The sequence below is a fragment of the Syngnathus typhle genome, linkage group LG2, assembly GCF_033458585.1.
Source record: "Syngnathus typhle isolate RoL2023-S1 ecotype Sweden linkage group LG2, RoL_Styp_1.0, whole genome shotgun sequence".
Classification (NCBI taxonomy): Eukaryota; Metazoa; Chordata; class Actinopteri; order Syngnathiformes; family Syngnathidae; genus Syngnathus; species Syngnathus typhle.
In genome coordinates, this window is record NC_083739.1 from 17381722 (window position 1) to 17402173 (window position 20452).

General features: G+C 38.9%; 1 protein-coding gene across 1 annotated transcript; it reads left to right on the forward strand.

The window, feature by feature from the left end:
• Positions 1–10428: 10428 nt before the first annotated feature.
• On the forward strand, positions 10429–20024 carry gata5 (GATA binding protein 5). Its single transcript, XM_061273199.1, has 6 exons — positions 10429–11928; positions 14434–14603; positions 15842–15970; positions 17114–17198; positions 17895–18025; positions 18481–20024. Exons 1-6 carry the CDS (start codon positions 11382–11384, stop codon positions 18613–18615), a joined length of 1197 nt encoding a protein of 398 aa, XP_061129183.1. The 5' UTR covers positions 10429–11381; the 3' UTR covers positions 18616–20024.
• The last annotated feature ends 428 nt before the right edge of the window (positions 20025–20452 follow it).

A 20452-nucleotide genomic window follows, 5' to 3' on the forward strand; every position in this document is an offset into this window, starting at 1 on the left:
GTCAACAAGTCGTAGCTCAATGTTTGATTTAACTGCTTTTTAACAGTTTACACAGAAGATTCCCAATGTTTGTACATTACATAATTGGTTGGTGTGAGCTAGCGACGAATATTATGGAATGTTCAGATGGCTTGCTTAAAGTATAATGGGGCTGACTTGAACACATTGCTTTAACCCAGTCAAAGTAGAGCAGTTGCTCCCCCACATGACAATGACCTGTAGAGGTTATATATATATGGCAATAGATGGAAGGTTTTAACACTTGTACACATTATAGCGTGTTTTACAATTCTTGTGGTTCAGGAAGCCCCCCAAATGTTGGCTCCTGTGCAGTAAAAACATTTAACTGCATTGCTTAGCAAGTCTTTCAGTCAACGTCACGCACAGGGGCTATTCTAGGATCTAACCTTTGTGGGGTCCTTAAATCTCAATCAGAATTTTAAGCACACAATGCGGCAGTTAATGCAATCATTAAAAAGAGCCCTTCACAAAGTTAAGAAAAAAATGTAAACCAACTATATGTGCGTAACTATGTGAAAATGTACAGTGCCAACTTGTGTTCATTCGGAGCTGGAATGAAACTGCATCATGCATGGATCGGCGACACATTGTTAGAATATTTTTACGATCATTACTTTGAATACTATTGCATATGTAAGGATGTTAAAATAAAATGCAAGAATTCTTAAATTAATCTGAAGAAAAATGTCTGCAGTTTTATGTATTGGTATATTTAATGTATCTATTACATTGTTTGTACCCTACCTAAGTGATCTCTAGAAATCTAAAATATCCTGGAACTGAGCACATGGTCCTCAGAACCCCCTGTGACATGTCTGCATCTTTACTGCAAGTACAGTCGACGCAGTGCAGATGGTATCTGTACCACTGGTGAGAAAGTCCATGCTGCTCCCCTCTGGTTGATGTGTGTGTTGCACCTCCAGGCCTCCCTGCAGTAGGAGAATGGAAGCTCAATATTGTGTTTTAGGAAGGGCAATGGTGGCAAAACATGTAAAAAAAATTTGCATTCTTTATAACAGCTGACAACATATGCAATATGTTTTTTTCTTACAGATTATATAATTTAATGATGCCAAAATCTTGTGGCTTTTACAGACATTTGTCCCAAGTCACAATACAATTGCATCAGTTCTTAATTAGGGCCATGGATGAAGAATCCCAATTCTGTTGTTGTCATCGTGATTGCTCCCGGGTTATCTGCTGTTCTTGTTTTTTTTTTTTCATGTATTGAAAGTACAAGAAGATGTTCATCAATCAAGATCTCACTTCTCTATGACTGTTGTGGCAAAGTAATGAGTGAGAATGTAAGTGGGAAAAAGGAAAACAGTCAGAAAATTACTCAAGTGAATTCCTGACAAATCTATTTTAGCACAAATACTCTGTTGCTTTCCACTTCTGACAAAGGGTCATAGTGCATGGTGATAACAATAGCGTACCCACCAGTTGCTCCGCCACTCATCATCATTTAGGCCACAGGTGAGCTTGAGTTTATCCCAGTTGACTTTGGACAAAACAATCATACGTGCAAAGCACATGTCCCAACATAATGCCCACGCTGACGTTTTAGACAGCTGCATGTGTTCTAATTGGTATTGAGAATTATCTGTTTTAAAGGTCACCACTTCCCTGGCATAAGAATATGTTGGAAGGTGACCATGCCCGGAAAAAGACGAAAATGATGAAGATTGCAACCTAAAGAAGGATCATGTTGAAAGTAATCTTTGTGCTTGGATATTGTGTGCTGTGAGAAATTGTGCAATGTGTGCAGGAGGTAAAAGGCAATGCTGACACAGGTGGTCAGTAGCTCTTGCGTAACCTCAGCTAATTAGAGATTAGATTAGAGAGAAACTCGACAAACAAGCCAAAAATCACATTTGTTTTGACCATAAATACATTTCCAGTTTCTTTTCCACATGAATTAATTTGATGGTACTTGAGTATTGTGTATTACACGATGCATATCGGTTTGTGTTTGTAACCGTGACATTTTTTTCAAGTCTGCATGGCGCTTTCAAGGTCACTTAATGGGCAATTGCAAGTTTTTCCCCACTTTACTGTCATCTTAGTCTGTATGTGTGTGTGTGACGTGTGTGTGATGTAGAATGGGCCTGCAGTTGCGTGGTTGCACTGTATTTAGTGCCACGATATGATGTGAGGTAAGGTGAGTGATATTAAGATTCGTAAATGAACTAGAAATAAGTAGCTGGGGACCACGAAAGTGGAATGCTCTTGAAGTGATAGAATTCAGAAAGGGGACTAAAATTTGATAGAGGTTGTGGAGGGCAACGACCTTACCTATTCAAAAAGCTATTTGGACCATCTCTTACAGAAAACAAAAACTGTGCCGTGGCCTGTTGCGAGCAGCTTGCGTTGAGTCGAAAAGCTGCTTCCTACTAAGAAATCCTGCTTCCTAGTTATGTAGTGAAGAGGAAGATAAGGCCTTTCACAAAATTGGGACAGCCTTCAAAGTGAATTTGATCACTACAACAACCCGTAGTTAAAACATAACGGCATCAATTTCCCTACTGATCATAAGAATGTTTTCAATATTTCAATAATACATTTTCAAGTAATTGAATGTTGACATTTTGAGATACGCAATTTATAGATAAAACGCTATATACAGTAAGTATTTCGCGATCACGAGTTATGATTTTTTTCTCGGCAAAACATTAAGTGAGTTATGGTGACCTATCTTTCACCATGTCCGGTGGTTCTTAATTCATATCATTCACAGTGTAAATAAGAGAGGACTGTGCTTTGTGTTTTCTGTATAATACATTGCTGCCCGTCCATTTAAAGGGAATGTCTCCCTATTGAGTCGGTGCCAACTAGCATCCCACCAATTAGGTTTCCTCCAAACTGAGACCTTTCGGACTACAGTAAATAATGATAAAGAGTTCAACAGGGTGTGAAAGCTCTTTCCCTGTAGTCCCATAAAAGGCCGATTTACACAGATCATTTACTAGCACTTTGACTGCTCAATATAGCCACACAACCAGCTGTCACAGACTTGCCTGCTAATTCTACTGCACCGGTGTGAAAGAACCCCAAGCGAACACACAACCCTTACGTGCACGTGACTGCTATCTGTGCCGTCTAGTTTTTTTTTTTTTTCCCCCCTCGCCTCAATCGGGAGCCATTTTCATGACAATCAAATAAAAACATAATTTCACAAGGGAAAAATCAACCTTTGTGTTTTTAATAATCAATAATTGTTGTATACCTGTTGTACGATGACAATAAAGGCATTCTATTCATGCCTCTAAAGTAAAAATCTGTTAAGCAGTACTTGTTGACATAAAGTGAAAGAACTGGGTGCCATACTGAACAATTATTATTATTATTAGTAGTAGTAGTAGTATTTTGATGCCAGTATTTTCCCTTTTACTGAAAATGAATATCAGCTCAAAGTATAGCATATCGGCCTCCTTGTGTAGTAATCAGTTTCGGCACCACGGAAAAAAAAAAACATCCTTACAATGTCCACAGTCCAAAACAACAGTTTCCGCACATTATGGCATTCCATTAAAAATATATATATATACCGGTACTGTACACATGCCATCTCATTAAAGTATGGCCAAACTTTTGACACGCACCTTTTTCTTTTCTATTAAATACAGTGCAATGTTTTTGTGTGGAATCCTACTAAACTCTCATGAGAACCAGCAGTTACTATCAGTACTTGGCAGTCATGTGTGTATGCGTGTATATTCTACTCCCAGGGCCTGGACCCAACAGAGGTAGTAGCAGCACCAGCAGTCCAGATAGGACCTGACAGGCTGAAATGAAACATACAGATAGTGACATGGCGTCCAGGCAGACAGGAGCCAGTCTCCCATGGGTGCTGGAGATTAGGCTGACTCCTACTTCACATTCCCCAGCCAAGCAAGAAACACGTGGGGCCTGTTGCGACCCCTTTAAATCCTTTTTCTGGGAGACTTTCAGATCTGAGTCACACTGGTGGCAACTTGGAATAGAAGAGGAGGACGATGACATCATTTAGGATAAAGCATCATGGATACGAACAACGCTTATAGCAGGAAGTGAGGCCCCTCCCTACTTGTGCAGCACCATTTAAGATAATTCAATTACAGCACACACACACTTGCCTGTAAAACACTATATCAACTTTGAATTGATTCAAAGTCACATATATATTAATTAAACCCATTTAGTCAATTAGAAACATATAATAGACAGTCAACCATTTTTGCAATATGGTTCAACTAAAAATCCCACTAGGCTTTGTATTTTAATGGGACTATTAGAATGTCATTATTATATTCCTATAAAAGTTGCACCGCACTCTTCCTTTTCGAGAAGAGTTGTTCCATTTCCACAAAATATTTGTACCTCCTATGATAATCTGAGATGAGTAGGACCATATTTACTTGATGTTGAGTTTTGGGCGCATGCGTGTCACTTCACAGACACTGTCTGTTCAGAGAAGAGATCACATTTAGTTTTGTATAGAAGTGAACGACTACATTAAAACATTAGATTCACCAGAAAAATCAGAATTGCACAACTTGGCTTGCAGTGTGAAGGTTCTCTTTGAAATGCCAATTCAAAATTTATCAAGGTCACACCTGGTGTGCCTCAAGGGTCTATGCTCAGCCTTAAGTATTTTCTTATCTACATCAATGATTAAGAATCAATGCGGCAATTTCGTTTTCGTTTTGTAGATGAGGCCAAACTTTATAGATATCTTAACCTTCTTTGATTTGGATGCAATCTATAGTTGAGCTAGAAACAAGGTCAATACCATGAGAATTTTTTCATGTTTTTGTAGTGCATTACGGTTATGCGAACCCTTCAACGGATTTTAGATTGGCAATTTGAGTGTTTTGAACTGCATGGTTGTCAACAAGTCACATGACCATAAAGCATAAACAACTATTCACACGCCTATCGACACCAGTGTACGATTGTGAATCTTCAATATTTTTCAAATGTGAGAGGACCCCGGAGCACCCGGTGAAAACCCTCGCAAGCACTGGGAGAAGTTGAAAACTTCAGTCTAAATTCAAACATGCTAACCACATGTTCAACTGCCTTGTCTGTCAAAACCATAATAAAGCAGTGAACTTTTGAATAATTTTCTACCAAACGCTCGTAAAATGATGTTCAAACATGTAAATGCCTACGCTCCCCAACACACACCCTGAACACACACCGTGACATGCACACAGACGTGGAGTGCAGACTGATTCTAACCATGCATGAGTTCTGTCTGTCCACATCCAGCGTCACTCCATCCGTAGCAAAGGAGAGGACAACAAAAGTCTCAGCTTTATGTGAACACAGGCATCTGCCATCACGTGGAGAGGAGGAATGAAGCGGGAATCAGCTACGGAGATAGCCGCTATCTGACGTTTACTCCTTAGTCTTCTCCAACATGGCTGTGTCAATCGTGCACTTATCTGATGTAAGTGATCGTCTCTCCGTTTAAAGGGTAAAATTCTGTACTTTAGCCCCTCTGCAGTAACGTACGGAAGAGGATTAGGGCAAGTGAGGAAAAAAAAAAAGAGGGGTGACAGGATTCTGACTTTAATGTCAGAATTCCGACTTTAAAGTCAGAAAGTGGGAATTATGATTTTAAAGTCAGAATTCTGCTCTAAAGTCAAAATTCTGACTTTATTCTCAGAATTCTGACTTTAGAGTCAGTAAATATATGGAACCTCAGTCTTCCACCACATAGTATCACCATTAACCCTTTCCACCTGTTGTGGTCTTCGCTCACATTCATACATTCATGTGTAAATGGAACATCAATATTACATACATGTTTGATACTGATCAAACATCGTGACAATACTAACACATACTTTCACAATAATCAATTTAACACAATCATAACTATGATTGTGGATTCTCTTAGTTAGCAAGTTAAAACACTCAAGCATCTTCAAAACGTATTTTGACAAGCTGGTGACCTCTAGGTCAAGCTCAAGCGTGGAATTGCACGGTCAGCCCCTTGTCCTTACTCAACTATTAATACATTCATGTGTAAATGAAACATCAGTGCTATGATGCTGCTCAAGTTGCTACTAACTATACAATATTGCAAAACAAAATAAAAGAAAGTATATTGCAGCTTACTCTAACTGTGGTTAACATGTCTCATTCTCATTACATAACGATGAGCATGGGGTTCCCTAGTTAGCAAATTAAAATATTCAAGCAGTTTCAGAGTATATTATAGCAAAACAAAATAATATAATACAAAATTGTGTGTTGCTGTGCTTCAGAACAAGTCTTCATCTAATCGATGACTTTTTAAACTATTAATTTACTATGTTAGGTCAATCTGACTTTGGCACCATCTTCTGATGAAATTTGGAACGGGAATGGAGGTTTACTGGTTCAACCAACAAATTCCCCTTTACCAATTTTAACAATTGTTGATTTTGAAGAACTAACGTTTAAGTAACCCCTACTCAGGCCCCCTTCTTCAGGTCCTCCATGTCAAGCTTTGAAATTTGGAATTTCATCTTAGCCAATTTGTCTGGGCCAAATCCAATACACACTCACACACCATCTTTTACCATCCTATCCACCATGTAACTCGACAGCTGCTATTCCAACATGTCACTGCTAACTGGTGATGAATGAAGCCCAGTTGAGATCTTATCTGGACAGATTGTTGCATCAATTTGCAATGATGACAAAGAATTAGGGGGAAAACCTCTAAAACATGAATGACAGCATTTACACATGCACAGCAGCATGTTCTTTGATAGTCAATAAATACCTTGGGGAAATTCCTGACTTATCTTGCAGGCATGTGAATTAAAGATAGAGACTGAAATTCCACTTCAGCCCAAAGAATGTTGACGCAAAGGACAGTTAAGACGCAGTTAACGGTGATCGAAGTTGAAAGGTATTTTGTGGACCTGAAGGCGACGCCAAAAAGGGAGACAGTCCGAAAAAGAAACAAAAACTGACGCAAACAGCAAATATGTGGCCTGCAGCGGAATACGCGCCACATTTACCCAGCCGGCTTCTTATTGACATAACCACTGTTTGACCGTGGCGAGCAGTATTACCACAGGCCCCTTGACACAAACCAATGAGCACCAAGCATGATGAAGGGTGTAAATGAGGCTGTGGTGGAGCGAGTCCTCACCAATCACCTCATTCATAAGGTCGCTATCTGATTCTTATAGTGAGAGACGAGAATTACTCCGTGTGCTAAACCCTCTCGTTGGCTTTGCCTCAGGTCTGATGCAAGACAGTGCACCCAGAGTTTATACAGGAGACTGAGCTAATGTGAGAAATCTAATCCAGCTAGGGTTCATCTAGCGAGCGAATCAAAATGAATATTTCTCAAGAAATATACACTTCTGAGTCTGATGAACAATAATCTTGTGGGAGTGAATCAGCGTCCAAAGGATTGACTCGAAAATTGTTTGGGTTTTACCTTGTTGTTTTTCCCCCTTTCTTGCTTTGTTTTTGTCTTTCATCCAAAGGCCATCACAGAACAGTACCAGTGATGCCAATGTTACAACATAAGTAAAAGAGCAAAAATGTCTAATGTGGCTGCTCAATGCATCAAAGTCAGTAATGCAACGGTCATAAAAAGCAAAATAAGAACAGAATGGTGTCGAATTGTGAGTTGCGTAGGCAATTGGGCATTGGATGTGATTTAGAGCCCAGTCCAAATCATCAGTTCTCGGCATCAAAGTCAAGGGTAGAGATTTTATTGTTAGAAGCATTTTGTTTCTTTTAGCTCTTGTATCACAACAGCTTACTCACAGAAATAGGGTTCACTACATTATTTGGTTGTTAGTTTATTTGTATGGATTTTTTTTTAACGCAAGTTTCCTTATTTGGGCACTCATGAGTTAGTATACAGATCATTACCTAAAAGAAGGATTTATGATGGCAAAAGGCCATCTGCTGATTTTATTTTTTTAACAGTAAAAAATGGATTGAAATAAGACTAAAAAGTGTCCCAGAACTACTGATGTTTGACTATCAAAAGAAGAAAAGAAACTTTGGAACTTCCTGAAGAATTCCATTGAATTCCTACAAATGCCTTTCCTTCCAGTGTACAGATATGAACATTGTTGGTCTCGGTGTCGTAGTCCTTAGAGCGAAAACCACATCAGCAGTTTCAGTGGTGCAGATCAAAGTCATTTGAATGTTAGTCATCTATTGAGGTTCCATAAATCAAAATGACAGTCACTCCATTTCTACCATCACTTTCTATGAACCAGCCAACTAAATTACCAACTGAAAAATAAACTTCGGTTCAGAGGAATACTCAGATTTTTTGCCATAGACGGATTAGGTCCCAGGTCACTGATGCATTCTGAAGATAAGAGCATTTCTGTCATGGCAGCACATGACAGGATTTGAATAACATTAACTGGTCAATTTTGTTAAAACAAACAAGACAGTACTGAGCCTTTGGGATTTTTTTTTTTTAAATCAATATAACTGTATACAGTAGCATCTTTATTAGGGGATCACCCTACTTTGTTATAACCATTATATGCTGTTTAAAAAAGTATTCAGAGCAAAGTTTTCAGCTCAATAAAATGACTTACTTTTTTTTTAAACTGTGATAAAGGCGAAAATGCATTCACCACCAGTAGAGCAACCTGTTAAGTACTATCTACAGTATTTCGTCTTCCTAAAATGCAATTTTATCTTGAGAGTAATAAACACAAATGTTAATTTATTTGCTGCAAATGATTCTATATATTCTATTTCATTGAAGTAGCATTATCAACAATGTAAGTAAATATAAAAGCAAGTTTGTGCTTACTAAATTATCGGTAACTTAACAATGTAACCTGCTCTTCTTTTTATCGTTTTGGTAAACATAACAACACAAAACTTTTGGAATTGTTTAGTGTGACCTACAAATTTACCTAGAAAATGCATAAGTAAATAAATGAAAACATTAATAACAATAATTCTTTAGGAACCATCGACCTAATTGTTTTATAGCACTTTGGTAACTGTCCCTCTGAATGTTTCCAATAAGCCTCAATTATGTTAAGGAATAAGGCGAAATCAAGTGTTCAAACTCAGGACGAGCTCATACACATTAGGCTTATGTGAGACAAACTTTTCTCAGCTTGCATAATTGTTTTGTTTTGTTTGTATATTATGCTGAAATAACCATAGAAACAATAAAAACATGCATGCAAAAAAATGGTTGCTACGTTTCATTCTCAATCGCGTTAATATCTTCCAGCTATACGAATGAATGCATTTACTCCACTGCGTGAGGAAGTTGGACGATTAGAACAAGAAGACAGACTACAGTCATTGTGGGTGAAAGTCCGTCGACAATCAATGTTAAGACTTTGAAGTGGCAAAAAAAAAAAAAAAAAAAGTCGCGATATAATTCTCCTCATTAGAATGTCCCCTTTACACACGATTTTTTGTTATTATTATTTAGTCATTTCTATAAATCGATTATAATTAACCAACTTGATAAGTGTATATTTAAAACTCCTGTCACTCATTTTAACTGATGTGTGACGAATGTTTTATTCGATAGTAAATCTGCATTTTTGTTACGGGTGAATTAATGTTACAATCCAAACTTTTGTCATTTATTTAATACTTAAATTTCATGTATACTATGTTTAATGTTTAATGTTTAAAAATAAATATAACTGTGTACAAATACTAAACTATCACTTTATAAAAGGGACTTTTACCCACAATGGGAAATCATTTTTAAAGTCCTTAACACGAGCGTGATGCGCACGCACATGCGCACACGCTCAGGCCTTTCTCCTCCACGCGCGTGCAGAAACACGCACCCTCGTAATAATCTACAAGGCTCAGTGTTCTGTCGTTTTATCAGGGCTGAAAGTATTATTTCATTGTGCATTTGTTATTGCGTGTTTAGTTGTCAACTTTTATCTATTTATCTATCTATCTATCTGCTGAGTAATGGCCGTTAAATTAATAAATAATTAGAATAAATTATTTCTAGGAAAGAACATATCAGAAATAGCAATCTATGTTGTTCTTGTATTCATGTTGTCAATACGTTTAGGAAATTAAAGTTTAATTAGGAAATCAATATAAGTCCGCATGAATTAAAATTTGTATTAGTAGCTATAGGTCTAAACAAATCTTGCAGATCAGTAACTTTTGCATAAAGTAACATAAAGAATCAACTAATTAAGAGGCATTCCATTCCGTCGTTTAAATTTGGATTTATAATTATTTTGCTTTATTAAAATAAAAAGTAATAGCGCATGCAGGTGGAAGCACCCAGAGGCCTTTCAATGAGGGTGGTGGGGGCACCTATGGCCCTCCTCCACCGGGAGCCTTACTTTGGGCCTACCTCCGAGCTGGGTCACGTGTTCCTCGAGTGCATACAAAATTTCCAGTGGGGAGAGCAACTCGACACACTCGCCTATCAGCAATTATCAGCCACGGTCCCTATCTCCGCGCGACGGAGAACCACGGGAGGACAAGAAATCATTCGAAAGTCCCGGACTTACTTGACAGGACTATTGCGTAGAAGCGCCTGCATGCTTTGGAGTCTGTCACTCGCCTCCTTCCTTGCACAAAATTTGCTTTCGGGGCGCTCTCCCTTGGGTGACGTTTGGACCGCTACAGAACTGGGCTGATTTTTTTTTTTTTTTTTTTTTTATCACCCGGTTGGTCTTATCTGGTAAGATAAGACACTGCAGAGAGCCCTTGGAATCAAATGTTTTTCGTGTGTCCTTCCGCGCGTTGTCATCAATGTTGTGCATGTGTGTGTGTCTGCGTGCGCATGCCTGTTTGTGCGTGATTTTTTTTTTTTGCAGCGCTCACGGTATGAGGTTCAATCACTAGGACCAGTTAAATCAAGTTCATCCTCTTGATGCAGATGGAAAATGGTCGACGTGATGAAAATGATTTTTTTTTTTTACACAGCTTCATTTTGATTGGATATTAAACTTGCGTTTATTTACCACTTTTTAAATCACTCTCTGATTAAACACAATTTATACTAACAAGCAGCACCTAATGAAATTATAGCAAAAATGAACTGAACCGTTATTTTATCTGTTATACATGAGAATTAAGCCAGACCAACAAAGTGCGCTCAATAGTTATTTCTATTTTACATGAAATCAAGCTGCATTTTGTCGCAATTTACAGCGCGTTTCTCTATTTTATAATCTTTGCATGGATTAAATTTCACGAGGTGGCAGATTATTCTATTCTATTCTGGAATGACTGTCTCGCATTGTCTGTGGTCTTTTGCTGCAAGGAACCCTGGGAAGAGATCGAAGGAGCGTGGACAAGGTCTCCCGTGCACGTAGGACTGAGCCCAGCCCTCGATCCAAATTCCTTTTTAAAATCAAGACCTGAAGGAAGAGAGGAAAATGTATCAAAGCCTGACCTTGTCGTCCAACCAGTCCCCTTACTCACATGACACCGGGAATTATATGCACCCCTCGGCCAACTCTCCCGTCTACGTCCCGACCAGCAGGGTCCCGGGCATGCTGCCCACCCTCTCCTACCTGCAGACCTGCGAGCCGCCTCACCAGTCCCACGGCCTCGGTGCCCATCACCACCACCACCATCATCACGCCCATCACGCATGGCCCCAGAGCAACGCGGACGGCTCGTCGTTTGCGCCCAGCAGCCCTCACCCGTCACACGGCTTCTCGTACTCGCACAGCCCGCCGCTGAGCACCAACAACGGCCGGGACGCCGCCTACCAGAGCCAGCTTGTGCTCGGCAACAGCGGCCGATCGGAGCATCTCGGCGGTGCTCTGGTGCGCCCAGTGGGAGGCTCTTACACTGGCCCGTACGCCTACATGAGCCCGGAGATGGCGACATCCTCGTGGACACCGGGACCCTTCGAGAGCGGAGTGATGAGTCTGCAGGCCCGTCAAGGAGGCATGTCAACACGGCGCTCCAGTCTCGGTAGGCCGCCCTGTCATGTGCATAATTTCTGCCCGGGGATTTAACCGATAATAATGCAGTCGTGATATTTCACGGCAAACCATGGGAAGTGTCTTTTTTATCGAACAAATTTAAGGGGGAAAATACGTTATATCTTTTAAATTACATTTACATTAAATAAACTTTTATTTTAATCAAGAATCTAACAAATCTTCGTTTTTCCTCGCCTCATTAAGCTATTGTCCGATTTTTAAATCTACACTACTGAAAAAAAAGATTCAGTATAAATCAGATAAGAAAATACACAAATGCAATTTGGGGGGAAAAACGGTTGCAAATTTTGTGATTGTTGGTTGAACGGATGCAAAGGCTATTTTATATTGTTCCCATCTAAAGATAAAAAAATGAGTTTAAATTTTAGAACGATCTTCTCAGTACGATACAATTTTCCATATGACAATGCCATTAATTAATACACAAAAACAGGTCTGCTCCTTTTAAGCCAGAAAAGCACAATTAAAACTAATCAATGTTGTTAAATGTAATAATATATTAGCATTTGTATGTAGCCATTATTAGTAGTTTAACATCATTATATTTGATCAAATGTGGCTCATATTTTTGTCCAATATTTCATAAATCTGTAGTGGACCTTCTGTTATCTTTGTTATTGTGTTTATTTTCAATAGTCTGGTTTTTAACGGTATTGATTACAATCATTGCCTGTACCAACTGTATTCAATGATAATTTTACTACATGATCATATGGTTCTGCTATTTATAAGGAGGTGGTAGCCTTTGGGTGAGTGGTACGGATTTAATCAAATTCTTTTAAAAGGTCCCCCAAATTGGAGCAAGACAATTCACATTCTTCTAGAGGGAAAACCAAGTAAGAACAATCAATTTAAATGTTAATCTAATCCCTGAGCAACAGTGCAGTGTTTTGATTTTAGGGCTCAATACACACTGACACAAGAGGAGACCATTGTCCCAAGCTATTGGCACCAGTTATCTCCTCCACCATCACAAAGAGTGTGATCAAGAATACTCAAAATGTCCCTGTGCCTGCATAATTTGACAGTAAATTGACTCTTCTAAAGTCTTCATTGATATTTAGCATTTTTGATTCATTCAGTCAAGATTTGTTGTTGTTACTGGTCTTTCACCAATTAAACAAGATTAATGCTAAGGTAACATCCATACAAAATCGACCTAACTTAATTCTACCAGACATTTATTTTTTAAGGCCCAATGAATACAAAAGCACTCAAATTCATATGGAACCACTAGGAAAATATTAATAAGTAAAAATAGATCTGTGATCCTAATGAACTACAATTTACTAGTGTCCTTTGTGTGGTTGTCGCATAACCATCACTTTCCAGAAGTTGTCTTTTCAAAGGCATTCAAGTTATGTCAAAAATGCCGTAATTGTTTGAAACTGAAGAAATAAATACTAAATAATTTGAGATCTATTTTAGTAAACAAATTTGTAGAAAAGAGTCTTTGGCCTGCAATAGCAAATTGATCACAGTCTATCTGTTGTTGTTTAAAAAAATCCAATCAGTGTAATTTTTGTAGGGATATTCCGATCACTTTTTTTTGGGACCGAGTTCGAGTTGAAGTCACTTGATTTTGAGAATGTGACGATACCAAGTCCCCAGCCAGGGCATGGTTCTTTTGGATGAGTAATAGGATGTTTTGGCCAATTCATGCCAGGAGTCCGTTGCATGTCAAGGCTGTGATTGATAGAAGAGACCCCTGGATCTTTTCTGACTAACACCCCCAGCTCCCCATTCCTTCCATTAGTCTGTCTCCCCAACTCGGGTTTTGATCTCTTTCCATCACATGGCTCAGGGAATGAGAGTGGTGTTATTTTAAATTCCTCCACAGCTATTCATCACACCCTTGTGCCTAAACCAGATCCCCACCCCTACAACTTGATAAAGCAAAATCCTATAGGTTTAAAGATACATGTTTCAGCGAGTTGAATCATATGAATGCACGACAGTTTGTTGATAGTTTTACAGCTTGAATGCATACAATGAATTAAAAAATGCAAATTACTGCTATTGGGTGGAAACTTTCCATGTCCAAAAATCGCACTTTTCAGGAAACATAAAAGAAGAAAACTTTGGGAGCTTGGGGAATAATACGTACAGGTGTGGGTTGACCAATTTAAAGATTTGTGTAAAATATGAAATTGACCCAATCTGGACAGATTTTGTGCTGATGCCAGCGATATGCATGATTACAATTTAAACCAGTTGAAGAATGTGTTTCAAAAACAGCAGCTTGACGGAGACACTGCACAACCGCTGCGCCGCATACAACAATGTGTGCATGTAGTGGGACAATGCTTCCGTTGCTTTGTGTTGTTCACGGCAGGCCAGGACAAAAATGCATCTTGGTGGAATGAGGCATGGTAATGTTTAGAGCGGCATCTAAGTATCTGTAATGGTGATGTTCATTCTACCCGATTGAGACTGAGTGTTTTATTAAAAGTGCTGAAACTGTTTTGCCCAGATCTGGTGGAAGACATGGCCGCCGAAGGCAGGGAATGCGTTAACTGCGGCTCCATCTCCACGCCACTGTGGCGCAGAGATGGCACCGGACACTACCTCTGCAACGCCTGTGGCCTCTACCACAAGATGAATGGCATCAACAGGCCGCTCATCAAACCTCAGAAACGACTGGTAAGATAAAGCTGAATCACAAAAGAAGGGTTATTGTCAACAATGTCTGCAAATACAATGACACATGATTTATTTGGACACACGGAACAATGCATGTAATATAGGGCCATTATGGGGGGAAAAAAATTCAGGAATCACAATATGTCTAATGGAAGCAAAAACAAAAGTTCAGTCTAGAAGAAATAATAGCTAACTACAATCTTATTAGTATTATCAATACTTTGAATGGTGAATTCCTTTGATAATTAATTGTACAGTGAATTATTTGAGTTAAATGTGTACATTCATTAGGAAAATGCATTTATTTATTTGCCTACACATTTAGTGAATTCTTATTTGTCTTAATGTTTGAACAGTTACGAGATTTGGATAATTTATAAATATGATGTCAATGTATTTTGCTAGGATGATGTAACTTTTTAGCCATTGGCATTTATTTTTTATGGCACAAATTTCAGATTCATAGGGGTAAATTCTTCAGGAGTAAACAATACAATGACAGTAAGGCATTAAGTAGCCAGATAATTGAATGTCAAAGCGCAAGAGTACTAGACAAAAAAAAAAAAGTCTGTGAAATAGCCCCTTGGCTCATTTCTGGTGCATCTACAGAAATGTTTATTGATGTACACTGTCCCTGTCAAATAAATATAAATATAATATTCTTGCCAAACTAACTGGACAAAGAAGAGCAAACATGCAAAAGAAAGATCAGTTGGCCGTCATTTATGAGACTGGAGGGGAAAAAAGGCTGCTATGCAAGTGGTGAGTGGGGTGTCAAAGCAAGGCATCACACGTCTGGTTATTTCCCACAAGCTTGCTACCTTTTGTAGAGCAGCTGTGGTTGGTCTTTCCAAAAGCACCCCACTCCCTTACCTCACAAGCTCCTTCTATTTGTTCCATGGTGACCTTGCCCTTGGATGAGGTGTTTTGGAGCTTCTCAGTGCAAACCTGGCTGCCGTCGCTTGTGCTTTACAAAACAAAGATCATTGCTTTTGTCTTTATTTATGTTGCTGTTAAAAGGCTGTCCAACTAATGACTCATTAGTTATTTTCACATCCGAGCCTTGCAGCAATAATTCATCACTGTCGTATGTTTCGTGTCCCACGCTGGCATCCTGTGATTCTTTTTCAAGGGAACAGTTTGACTTAAAATGGAGTCCCCGGGGGAGCGCTGTCATGGATCTCAGCCAAAAGCAAAGAATCCAAAGTTTATGCTTTTCTTTTTGTCCTCACCTACAGCAGAGCACATCTCGTCGAGCCGGCCTGTGCTGTACCAACTGTCATACTAGCACCACCACGCTGTGGAGACGGAATGCTGAGGGCGAGCCAGTGTGTAACGCCTGTGGTCTCTACATGAAACTGCACGGGGTATGTTGCGTCTCCTGGGCCTATTCATGCATATTGGGCAATTTGAGAAAACTTGGTGTTCAGTTATTACATTCTTTCTTCTTATCTCTACTACTACTCTATCAAGCCTACATCTTTGAGTTTGGTGAAAAGGTACAGTTTGGTTTCCATTGTCAACAGTGACAAAAGGTGCATAAACAATTACTGTGCCATTTTTAGACACCTTACTGATGTGGTACTCGCAGCAGGTGAAGTGTGGTAGCGAAAGGGTGAGTGACGGTGAAGGTCTCAATTTCCCAGACTGCTTAAATTTACTTAAATTGAAAGCTCTAAACCAGGGGTCTTCAACTGCGGTCCTCGAGGGCCAGTTTGTTGGGTGTTTTTTTGCTGCACCACAGACCTTGCTGATCATTTGAATCAGGTCTGTTGCAGCAGAGAGCCATATAAAGCATCTAAGAAACCGACCCTTGAAGACCCGGATTGAAAACCGCTGCTCTAAACTGTCCTTTTTTTGTAAATGTGAGTGTGAATGGTTGTTTGTCTAATTAGTACATGCCCTGCAATTGGCTGAGAATGGTCTTGGGTTTCCAAAGTCAGCTTGGATACGCTCCAGCTTTCTTGTGACCTGAATGAGGACAAGCTGACATGCACACATGGATAGTTATTGCTTTAATAAGTTAATTGCATAGTAGAAAAGAAACAGAAAACCACAAAGAGGACCACCAAAGGATGAATCCAAGACAATTCGACCTCCTCTTTCAAACTCATCTTTTTTTTTTCTCCAAACGAGAGGATTCAAAGACATTGGTGTTTGATGTCAGAGCAAAGCGCTGTATGTTACATTCATCATTGTTGAATTTATCGGTGGGTTTACACAGTGATGTCATGCCACTTAATGACTAACTGTCTACGCACTCTCCAGATTCCGGTTTGCTGTTCCAAACCGTACTGTCGTGACCTGATTTAAACCGTACCATTTGGCGAGAAAATGGCTTTACAGTGTCGAGCGGTTTATATTTGTACAACATAATGCCTCTCCAAGGGCACTCTGGTTGTTGTTATCAGAGTTGCGGTGTGGGAGTGGACCTTGTGTGGGTTGTCATGACACCGTGGTCTTTGTTGTAACAGTGAGTCAACTAATGACTGCTTCTCTCCTCCGTACAGGTGCCCAGACCTCTGGCCATGAAGAAAGAAAGTATACAAACAAGAAAACGCAAACCCAAGATGCCTAAGAACAAATTACCAACAGGTAGAGCAAAAGTGCATCTGTGTAGTTGCCAGTAGATATTTTACTCATTCTGTGAGGGAAAAATAAACCGTCACATCAGCAGTTTTTACATATTTTTAATTTATGATTTAATTTATTTATTGATAATATAGGAAAAAACAACAAAGTGAGCACCAAAACCAAAGTCACAATGGGCCAAGTAAAATATCTAGTCCATAATATGGAAATAATGAGCCCACTAAAAATATAAAGAGGTTTAAGTTGGACAGTTAATGGTAATGCTTGCACTGCTAAAGAGTTATAGTTCACTACACTTTGGGCCAGCATCTAACGCAAATACGCATTGGCAGTGTATTATTGGAGAAGCAACTTTGCCCATCAGATGAACAAAAACTTTTATTTAATTATTTTTAGCAGGTACAAAAATCTGTAATTATCAAGATTGACTTTTTCAGCCATATCGCCCAGTCACACAAAATATTTTTTTTAATCTATATTGGGCAGTTTATTTGACTCGTCTCATGTGTTAAAATAAATCAAATATAATTGAAATACCTAAATTCGTCCTTTTTCTGGGTCATTACTTTTGTCAAAAATTACTTCTTAATCAGATAACAATTGTATAGCAAGAAACGATGGAGGATTTCATTGTTCATTGTACACAATGTACAGTAGACCTAAATAGTCCAACCTCAGAAACACTTTGTCATTGTTTAGGAGCACCCATCACCTCTGACAGCAGCTCGCCATCGTCGCTCTCAGTGTCTGAACACGCCTCAACCATCAAGAGTGAACCCAACATGACCTCTTCACCCTACGCCGGGCAGACTGTCACATCCGCCTCCCAGGTAATCTCTTTTTCCGAGAATTGCAGTGCAATTAGTATCCACGGGCAAATGCAGAGTATTTAAACCTTCTAACTAGCTTTGGCGGTCATTTGAAAATGAAGGGGCGCTTCGGCACTCTCGCCTGACGTGTGCGGGGGCAGCATGGGATCGATTCCCGCTCCGTGGCGATCTGCATGTTGTTGCGATTGGTTGTTCGTCTCTGTGTGTATCCTGCGACTGGCTGGCGACCAGTTCAGGATTTTGACTGCCTTTAGCCCGATTTCAGCTGGGATAGGCTCCTGCACCCCCCGCAACTCTGAAAAGAATAAGTGGTGTTGAAAATGAATGGATATTATACGATACGATACTTGAAGCACCAATTCCCTCAACCTAAGTGGAAACCTTAGTTGGACATTAAAACAAACCACTCTGGTTTTGGAAGAATCCTAATCGTTTTTATTTGCTTCCCTCTGCAGACGGCTACCCAGTTAAACACTACAGTGTCCTCAGCACATATGGACGTTAAATATGAGGATTATGCCTTTACTCCAACATCAATGGCCCCACAGAACTCCTGGTGTGCTCTATCTCAAGCTCTATCTCAAGCATGAGCCCAAAAGCACAGTCACTCAGGCTCAATGTCTTACTGGCCGGGACATTTGATGTACACACACGCAAGCACACATTTGATTCCCAAGTGAGGGGGGGATGAAAGCATATGACCCACTTGCAATGTACCACCAACTTTGCAAATACATAGACTTAAATGAAAGTCAACCGACCTCCAAGATGCAGGATGCAAGGTACCTGGACTTCACAAACTACCTATTATGGAGCAAGCAAAAGCACCAATGCAAAAATATAATCATATGACTCGGAAAGAGAGAGAAACTTACACAAATTTTACTTCGATAACATTTTGAAGTTGTTAATGTTTTTTTGTTTTTTTTTTAAATTTCAACAAACACAACGAGGACATGTTACTATCGCGGCAAAAATAAAATGGAAAGAAAAACTTTTTTTTTTATGGCTGTTGAACACAACTCATCTTCAGCATGTAGATGATTGACTTTTATAGGCGCATTATTTATGTTGAGATAAGGGCAGTTAAGTCACCATATATCATTTGACTCCACTTCTCCCTGCCGGTTGGCCATTTTGCGTGATCTCCTTGCAGGGTTTGGTAAGCAATTAGTTTGTGAGATATGACGGTTAAAAATGTAATTTCGAATTGTTCGTTTTCAAGTGTTGCAAATGTATCAGAGGTTTCCCCCCCCAAACAATTGACTGTAAAAGTGCAATGGTTCCATTATGTGAAATAGTTAAAAACAATGTAATTTTGTATTATGACAATAATGACATTTTTGTTATTGTAATATTTTAAATAGTATGTCACCCTCTGTTTCTTGTCTCTTATCAAAGTCCTTTGGAATCTTTGCAGCTTGAACTAGTTTACTATTTATTAATTTGATTGATAAGAAAAGAATGAAAGTAATAAAAAGTAAGTCTCACTGCATATAGAGATCATATTTCTGTCCAAAAATTGACCTTTTAAAGTTCAGTTTGTTCCATATTTGTTGATTCCACACCTTTGGGATTTAACAGATTACAATTTATTTATATGAAAACAGATGACACGACATGACGAGTAATTTACCAATGTAGTCTGCACCTTATTCTCAGTGGGTCATAAAAACAAACCTATAACCATCCCCCAAACTCAATATACTGTATTCTCACAAGAATTCAATAATGCAGCTTGTGATGCAGAGTCCGGTTATCACATACTCTAAAAACTGTCACTTTTGGTAACAAAGAAGCTTGATTAAACATTTTATTTTGAAAAATATATATCTAAGTAACCCAAAATAGGTTTTCTTATTACACACAGTGCAATACATGCAATATGCAGAAAATGAAAAAAATTCATTTGCACTGTCTTTGTTATCATTTCAAAATTGTTCCAATAATTATTTATAAACGTTAGAGGAAATGCATACATTATCCTTGCTGCTAACATGTACCTGAATATCTCAATTGTATTAAAATGTAATATGTGTATATAAGATATCCCTCTTAATGACTGAACCTGCCCAACTCATTTCTGATTAATTGTGGAAAATAATGGAAAGTATTTTGAACAGTTTTCAACTATTAATTGTCTCTCGCTATTATTTCAAACATAGAAAATAATATATAAACAAAACTTGTTGAAGTAGCTCCAGCCCCTCATAGAAAGTTCCTCTTTGTATTATTACCAATGTGCAATATTCTTAATTGTACTATTTTTCTGTGTAAACTACTGGAACCAGAATTTCCTGAAGGCGCAATCCCAAAGGATTAATAAAATCGAGAGTAAATCTAAAATCCTCCTGGCCAGCTATGATATGCTGCAATTTTCAGACGAGCCACTGGCCGTTAACGAAGCTCCCAAAATTACCGATGGCC

Excerpts from the sequence above, each read along its gene's own strand:
- gata5 (XM_061273199.1), top strand. The coding sequence starts at position 11,382 with ATGTATCAAAGCCTGACCTTGTCGTCCAACCAGTCCCCTTACTCACAT. Across the intron at positions 15,971-17,113 it reads TCTACATGAAACTGCACGGG|GTGCCCAGACCTCTGGCCAT; the intron begins GTATGTTGCGTC and ends TCCTCCGTACAG. Across the intron at positions 17,199-17,894 it reads TAAGAACAAATTACCAACAG|GAGCACCCATCACCTCTGAC; the intron begins GTAGAGCAAAAG and ends GTCATTGTTTAG.